This window comes from Parasteatoda tepidariorum, chromosome X1 (genome assembly GCF_043381705.1).
Source record: "Parasteatoda tepidariorum isolate YZ-2023 chromosome X1, CAS_Ptep_4.0, whole genome shotgun sequence".
Lineage (NCBI taxonomy): Eukaryota > Metazoa > Arthropoda > Arachnida > Araneae > Theridiidae > Parasteatoda > Parasteatoda tepidariorum.
Genome location: NC_092214.1, coordinates 75,491,467 through 75,500,859, shown reverse-complemented (window position 1 = coordinate 75,500,859; position 9,393 = coordinate 75,491,467). Strand labels below are relative to the sequence as shown.

The following is a 9,393-nucleotide window of genomic DNA, read 5'->3' as shown; positions in this document are numbered from 1 at the left end:
GTATTATATATATATATATATATATATTTGACTACATGTCTCTATTAATTTAAAAGGATTAAATGTTTTATATCGGTGAATTAGTAAATTAGTATATATTAGTATCCAAAAGCTGAAATTGTTTGTAATTTTGTAATTAGAGGAAAATACTGGACATGAAATTCCACTTTCTGTTTAATCAGTAATTTTATGTTGTGCAGTAGGGTTTCTCAAATTATGATTCTAACGTGATACAAATTTTATTAACCCCAATTTTCTACTTAGGATTGATTTTCAGCATCGTAAGTTAAGCGTATTGGCTTACAAGAATAACATCTGCACCAAACATTCTGCTTAATAAATTAGGCAAAGAGCCTTTCTGCGTTATTTGTTTGGTTAATATATGTCCATTATTAAGGATTCTTTGAGGATTTATACTTTATTCAGCAATTCTGTTAAGGTTCAAAAGTAAAATATGCTTAAAATCTTAAAATGAAATATAGGCATGCATGAGTAATCAGAATGTATTTAAGCTACAATATTTAAATTAAAAACACTTGGTATGTATTTATGAAAGGAAATCTAGTCGAAAGTTTTTGAGAGGCTCAATGTTGTTTCTTATGCATTAGATACTTTGAACAAAATTTAATATATTTTCTTAGATTGTTTCATTGGGATACTCACTGTCTCTTGCTTCAAGACAAATAGATACTATTCTTCATTTCTTCAATATAGTTTAAATATGGATTTCATTTCGAATTAGATAGGATCTAATATAAAGATAATTGCATAATTTATAATTTTTTGCTTATCTGTATAATAATATATTTAATTACAGGGTATTTTCAGAAAGTATTCAATAGTTTAGCCCATCTATATTGTATTTAAGCTGTTCTGTGTTAATGCTATATAATCTAATATTTCATTTTAGAATGCCACTTATCGACATACATTTTAAAACGAGTTTTAAAATACTCTCTTTTCACGTGATAAAATTATCAAATAGCTTATTGGAGCACATACTTGAGTTTTATCTAAATAAATCTAATTGCAATTTATAGGTTCTAACCCGTAATTTATTAAGCACTTCACTTTACTTATTTCTTTATTTGTTATCATAACAAAGTTCGTTGAGTTTTGGCTCTCGAAATAATATCTTTGCATTTTCAAACAGTTATTAAGAATTGTAGGTGTTTAACTTCGCTTCATTCCCTTAATTATTATATTTTAACAGGCATTTCCTGTCTCATTGTTAAGCTATGGTACTTTAAGATTTCTTCTCTTAATTGTAGCTTAATTCTGTCACTTCAGAAATTTAAGAGTTCGAAACTTCTCTTCATTGCTTAATTATCTCTAATCATTCACAATTGCTTCGTAAGCATCATTATCCTTTACTTTTAAAATTTTGTAGACAGTATTTTAAGACAAATTTATTTAAAATTCATTTTAGCAATTTATTATTTTTAGATTAAAAAAAATAAAAGCAAGATAGATTGTAGCAAAATTACATATTCTATTCCAATTAAATATCTTTATAAAGTAGTTTAAATTGTTTCAAAATTAATGTTTTTATATCTAAATTGAATGCAATAAACTTCATTTTGAAATAATCTTCTTAGCAGAATTAAGTCATTTAAAATTCTTTCAAAGCCATGTTTATGTTTGGATGTTCTAAATTTTTTGAGCAGGACATATGGGATTTACCATATAAAACTAAAAAAAAAAAAAAAAAGAAAAAAAAAATGGATTAAGGTGCCCAAAACCTAAAATTATAAAAACCTCAAAGTACCATTTTGTGCTTATTATCATAGATCTCGATTTATTTTTGCTAACAATTAATTTTAAAAATATTTTAAATAAAATTAAAATGAAATGAAATAAAATAAAATTAAATTGAAAAAATAAAGGTAAAAGTTCAATACCTATTGAAAAACCACAATTTATGAGATTTTTCAGATTATGTTTATAAACTATTCACAGATAATTAGAAATATGTACACTGTATAGTGTAAAGTAGTAGGGTTTGAAAATTTAAAACTGTTATGTATTATTAAAAATCAGCATTTTTAAAATTAGTTATTTATACTATATTTTGAAGATAACCTTTGCATTAAAAAAAAAAGAAAGTTTATTTATTTGGACTAGCTGTCTGCGATGACCAGGTGGTCCGCCGACTTATTGCCGCAGCTTAGCTGTCCCAGATTATCATGCAACTGCACGAACTCACTGCTTCAAGGTTCCACGTAGTCTTCAACCAAAACGAATTAATTTTTTCGCGGTTTAATGACACATAAGCCGGGATCGTCTATGCCTTGGCCAAAGAATACTTGTCTTTTGTTCGCCAAGGTCTATGCTGTGTCAAACACACGATGGTAGTTGGTGAAAATGTGTTAATAACTACGAAATATCAGAATGAAACTTCTTCAATCTTTCTTTTATTTTTATGAATATTTAAGGAAAATGTAAAATTTGGTTTAAGGTTGAGAAGATACATTAGGATAGGAATGAGTTAATTTCCATAATTATTAATTAGGGTAATTTACCCCTAATTATTCCGATAATTACTATACATTAAAATGGAACTGTTTTTGTTTTGTCTTATAATATATATATATATATATATANAATATATATATATATATATATATATTTGTTTGGATAAAACTACTATAATATCTAGTTTTTAGTTTTTGCAAGTAAAAATAAAAAGGGTGCGGTTTATAAACATTGAAATATTACAAATAATTAATTTGAAAATAAAACTCATACCAGTCTTGTTAAGATAATCGAAACCCGACTACTTTGCATCACAAAAACATGGGTACAAATTTACAATGAAAGTTTAAACAATATTATGCTGGTTTTGTACTGTTTTCCCAATATCTTCAATCTTTATTATTGTTTTGAATAAAAAAGATTTGGACAAAATTTAACAAAATGGTCTTTTGAATGGATAGTACAAACCATGGATTTTACCATTATGTAACGATCCTAATATTAAATAAAAAAAAGTCTAACTTTCCTGTTATATAGATTAAATTTTATGTTTTTTTATGTGATATATCGGCTGCATAAATTTTGTCGGACAGGTAGCATGTTTTCAACTAGTGTAGGTTTTAAAATACAGAGTATTATTCATTTTTTTAAAAATTTCTTGGGAAATTACAAAAAATGCATATTTAGAAAATAGAAAATTATATTGTCCTGGACCCAAAGAATACTTCGGGTCATTGAAATTGTTACTTCCGGGTAGAATGCAAGTAACAGAAAGCAAGCATTATTGTGGAAAGATCAAATTTGTTCCAATTTTGTATTTTGCCATATAAAATTAATTAGCATATTTGAGATTTCTCTCGTGAACCATTATTGTGTGCTAGTACGTGAAAATTCAATCATTAGATTAAAAGTTATTCAAATTGGTCCGTTTCTTTTTGAGCACTGTACGGTGGTTAAGAAAAATAGATATAACCCTGAATAACTTTCGCTCTAATGATCGGATTTTCACGTATAAATGTTAATCTTAATGGTCTTAATCTTCAAATAAGCTAATTAATTAGTGCTAAGTATAAATGAAATTACAAAATCAGTCTCGAAAACGCACTTTCTCTGAATAAACATGGATTTTTGTAAATATTTTGATTCCTTACCCTCAAAATAGGGGGGGGGGTCGACAAATTTCGAAAAGATTGGATCTTAATTTGGGGGGGGGGGGNCTTAATTTGGGGGGGGGGGTAATAAGTTATATGTATTTGGCGATAGTCCAAAAAAAGCCAAGCAAAGTCGCCGCCGCAAATGAATATTTCAAGATAACCTATGAACTGATTCAAGAGTGGAATACTTAATTTTACTTCGTTACTAAGCAACCAAGTTCAGACTGATTAAAAAAAAAAGAAATCACGTTCTGTGATTGCTCGGAGAGGCTTATTCATTAATAGTTAATAGAAAATATTAAGTTTCTAGGCAAAAGACAATTTTTCAGTTGATTTCTGACCAAAAAGCAAAGATATTTTTCGTTTTAATCTCCTTTAAAGAGAAAATTCCAATCGATTTATAAATTATTTATGATTTTCTAAGCTTTTAGAATATGAATGCATAAACTTCTTACCTGACATTTCTTGGATTTCTTTATGATGTTCTTACTTCATTTATACAAGGATTTTATACTAAAATCAAATTTACATAGCTTATTATAACTGTATACAAAATTTTAGAGATCATAATTTTTACAGCTTCGATCGAGTCTTGTAGGCAAAAGAGTTAAAAAAAAACAAGAAACAATGAATGCAAATGAAGAAAACCTCTAAGTACCAATAAGAATTAAACTAAATAGTTATTAATTTAGTCATAATTCAGTCAGAAATTAAATTTATTATTGAAAAAAAAATCTATGTGTTAGCATAAAGAAAGAGTAAAAAATATAATGAAATAATTAGTTGAATAGTTCTATGAATCACACGTGGCTAGGTGATTAAAAATTTAATTTCACAATTAAGATGTTAGGACGATATTTAAGATACTAAGGTATTTCAAGATGCGTAAAAATTTTGGTTACGTATTCGATAGCTCTTTATATTCGGTATCTTTATACTCCTTGTAGTGACTTATAAGACATCAACACTATTTTAGATAATCTATGTTGAAGAAACAATAAAAAATAGACAATCAATAATTTATCTTCATTTGCCGAAAAAATAGTTTGCTTAGTAAATAGTCAGCTGTTTTGCATCGAATAATTTTAAGCAGCAGAATGTTTTCTATTTCTTAACAAGATTTTATTCTCATCTAGCAGACAATAATTCTAAGTTTTCTTTTAATAAAAACTTGACAATAATTTAAACAGGAATTTTCCTTTAAAGGAAAACCTAAATAAAAGTACTAAAAAAAATAAATATGTGGTAGCGCAAAGAATAAGATTTCTGAAAAAGTCAAAATTTAATTAAGTAGTTTGTAAAATAGTTCTGCAAAACACGCCCGGTCAGGTAATTTAAATATTTATTTTAAGATTAGGACAATACAGAAGATGTTGACTAATTTTAAGATGATTAAAAATGTTGACTACGTATTCGTATTGATAATTATAAAATCCTTATTGAAGTAATTTGTAAATATATTATTCCAAATCCATGCATATGTATGTATATTATTGAAATTGTATCAATTACTTAAAAAATAAGTATAATTACTAAAAAATTTAATATAATCACAGTCTGATGTATAATCACATTCTAGTTGAAACATGCTTTTATAAAACTCGACATTCGTTGAATAAAATGTTTTTAATTCAATAAAAGGTTTTATTCAAATTTCTTTACTAAATTACGAATAAACGCTTAGACCACTGGAAGAGAAACATTGTATTTTATAAATAAATAAAAATTAGCAATCGGCTATTAGCGAAAAAAGTATGAATGAAATTTTACGCTGCACGCGCGTAAGTCAAGTTCCTCGTAAGTTAACCGCATTTAAATCTTAATCGCCCCATTTAAATATTTCTTAATTGTCGCCAAATTATTTTCGTAAAGATAGTTAATTTTAATTTTTCTCTGCTTCTACTAAATAGAAGTAGTTGAAACTTTAGAATTTTCAATAGAAAAATATGCATACTTATATGGTATAAAAAATTCATACCTCATAATTCAAAAGTATTTTATCCTCAATTAAATTAAAAAACAAAAATAATAAATAACTATTAGAAATTAATTTTTGCATGAAATTATCTTTAGGTAAATGGGTTTTATGAGTGGGTGAAATTTCTTTAGAATTGCTTATTTAGTTTTAAAAATATGACTAAGAACGCAAAAAGTGAAATTAACATTAAGGGGTCCAAACTTTGAATCGCTCTCCTGACCGAACTATGGCGACAATATTTCCCAGATTACAGATACGAAGACCCAGATTTCGAAGGTTATGAATCCAAAAATGTTTTAAAAAAAATTTTATTCCGAGAGTGTACGTTTTGTGTCCGATATCGTAACTTAATTAATAGTTCGCTCTTAATAATTAGCATATTTGAGGTAACCCCAGGATCCAATAAGGTTGACACTTAGTAAGTGATAATCAGATCCTTAGAAGGAAAGTTATTCAGGGTGATATCTTTTTTTTTGCTCACTGTACATACATTGTTTTAATTAATTGAGTGAAAATACCAAGCAATTTAATTTATAGGAAACAAAGACGTATAAGATCCTGAGATATCAGTATTCTGAGCAACCACATCTGGCGGCCAATAACAGCATTTATCCATCAGGGCAAGGAGACAACCTGGAATTGATAAACAGGGGAAATGCAATCTCTATAATTTTGATTCAAAAAAATTTATGCGTACTGCTTTTGCGCAAAAATATATGAATTGTGTATCATAAAAACGCTGTAGAATATCTGCATTTTGCAACTTGCAAGAATCAAGTGTGGAATGCAAATAGGATCCTCTTAGTGAGGTGACTCAGGTTAGAATTCCAACGATTATACTCGATTTCTATACATAACGGTTTTCATGTTGATTCATCATAAATCAATCCGAAAATATTGGGGTGATGGTTGCTTATGATGGTTCCAACAAATCATTTGAATTATTCTATGATGGAATTTTTTAATGGTTCAACATGAACAAGCCAACAAATTGCTTTTCCCATCTTGGTCCATCATAAAGCAGTCTGAATTTCTATATTGAAGTAAAGAGTATTCATGATGGTTCCATCAATAATTTTCTAAAATGCTACGATGGAAATTCTTGTCGGTAATGCAAAGACAAAAGATCAGAACAACTTGCATTTTTATGTTGGTCCATCATAAATAAGTCCAAGTTCCTGCATTGTAGTGATGGTTATTCATGATTATTAAAACAATTGATTGATGAGAAAAAATTCTTGATGTTCGAACCATCAAAACAAGTTGTTATTCTTATGTTGAACAATCTAAAATTAGTCTGAATTCTTACATTGGGGTGATGGTCACTTGTGTTGGTTACCATCAAAAAAATATGATGGCTTATGATGGAACCACTATGATGGCTTATGATGCTACCATCATGATTATGTTGGTCCATTAAGTGGAAAACTATAAAAATTTTTGACTTGGGTTAAATAATCCCCGTTATCACCCCAGTGCTTACATAAAATTCTACCTGTGGTAGTCGGATTATGGGTTATAATCCCTTTGTCGTCGTTATGACCGTGGAATGATTTCGTGGTTGTTCTCTCTATGTAACGCAAATGTGGGTTAGACCCATCTAAAAGTCCTAATACTTTATCCAAGAGTAATTTTGATTTTTGAATTGCATTCAAAACTACAAGACTACAGAGCTGAACGTTGAACGTAAATTTGAGAAAAGATCGGCTCTGCAACGTTAATGATAAAATAAAATAAAACTTTAAGTGTATTGCCTCACCGTTAAAAATAACTGTAAATTCTACAGGAAAAAAACATGGGTTTCACAGAAAAAAAACTATTTAAAAATAAATATAGCTTTTTTCTGTTTTTCATTGCTACTTGGGAGCTGCGAAACATTCTCATTAATTTTAAGGACTTTTTCCGTATATTTGACGATTTTTCACAAATCAGTTTTCTGTTTTTTACCTTAATCGTAAACGTAAAAAAATTGTCAGCTCAGATATTAGTTTTAGTCACGTATTTTTGCTTACCGTAAGATAACTTTATCTTTTTTCAAATTATTTTACAATTATTTCTATGCTTGTTCCGACATTTCCGAAACTATTTTATTGTTTTAAACTTCATAAAAATAAATTCGTGATTAAACTCAATTATTAAATTCATACTGTACCTGATTTTCTTAAGTTATAATTTTTTGGTAAGCTGAATTGCTAGACATTTTAGAGTGGGCCACTATGCACTTAAATATGATATCAAAATGAAAGACTTTCAAGATTAAGACAGTTTTAGATTTTTCTTTATAAAAAAAGGCAGCTGCTGTGACTCAGAAGAGAGAACGCTTGCCTCCTAATGCGGGGACCCGGATTCGAATCCGGCGTTGACTGGTTATTCATATTCTGCTCTCGGCTCGCACTGACTATAATGCTGATGTAATTTTTCATACTGTTATTTTTTGCTAAAAATAACAGTGTGTTTATTAAAATAACAGTACTTATCTGCTTAGAAACAGGCATCAGTTCTTCAATAAAAATATTTTTCTTTGAAATTCCTATTCAATTTCATACTGGCACACCAGCTGACAGCTTTTTTTAAAAATTTAACGGGTTTCTTTTTGTAAATTTAACTGATTTTTTAAATGGTTTTATACTCGTACACCAGCAGACAGTTTTTTTCTGTAATTTTTACGGATTTTTTTTAAAGTGCACTGGCTTTTCATGCATAAGCTGAAATAGCTAGTATATCATACCACGCATTTTATGTAAAGGATACTGCACGAACGTGGTAGTCTTTCAAGTACTACAATGCAACTGTCTTTAGTGCATTTACAATATTTCTCAGAAAAATTTATTTAACTAAGCTAATACTAAGAAACACATTGTTTGTTTATTTCAGCTAATCATGTTTTTGTTGCATTAAAAATAAAAAATAAAGGTTAAAAATAGACAAGCTTGTGATTTTCTTCAACGCTTTTATGAAGAACAATCGCTATAAAATTTTCATCAAATAAGATGTAACTTTTACATCGTTTATTATTAAAAAAAAAACAAGCAACACTTAAGATATAATTTTAGATGAAGCAAAAAGAGAGAAAACTGTACCAATTACAAGCCTCGAGACAGCTGAAGAGTAAAAGATTTGGGGGGAAATAAATGAGGTCACAAAAGATAGCCTAGTTTTCCTTCATGATCCTTTTATTTGTTCAGCAATTACTTAACCTGTTAGCAACGAATTTTATTTTCAAAAGTCTACCCTTAACTTAAAAGAAATTAAAAAGCCTGTTTATGTCTCCATCTAATGCTGAAAAACTTTTTATTTACGTTTGAAAAGATGCCTGTCGGAAAATGCAGCTTATTTGATGATGCAGTAAAAGTATTTTAATGATTCATTTTAGTAAACGGATAAAAATAGCAATTCATAGATTGTTAAAAAATAACTATCTGTTTTTAAAATAATATGAAGGAAACAATTTGTACGAGATACAAATGCGTAGGAGATTTTCCTAAGAAACTAAGAGACTTTTCTTTGTTCCTCACGGAATTTTAATGACATGGAGGACTTTTTGAAAATTTAGAAGTTGTGAGTGCTGGAAAACACCCAAAACTGGGTAAGCAATCGTTTTTAAATAGCGAGCTAGCTTTTACATAGATAAAGGAATATACAGAGTGTTTTGTAATGACCGACCCTTTACAGTTACCCACGCACACGCACACACACACATGCATATATATATATATATATATATATATATAATAAAATTAAGTAAACAAAATTAATGAAAATTAAGAAAAACAATACGTTTTTATC

General features: G+C 28.3%; 1 protein-coding gene across 1 annotated transcript in view; it reads right to left on the bottom strand.

Annotated features, from left to right (window-relative positions):
- Window positions 1-6,133: 6,133 nt before the first annotated feature.
- The window catches only part of LOC122269446 (uncharacterized), a 7,088-nt gene continuing 3,828 nt past the window's right edge, over window positions 6,134-9,393 (bottom strand). The window contains exon 2 of the mRNA XM_071187274.1: window positions 6,134-6,240. Coding sequence (XP_071043375.1) covers window positions 6,134-6,240 — 107 coding nt within the window. The remainder of the gene's footprint in view (window positions 6,241-9,393) is intronic.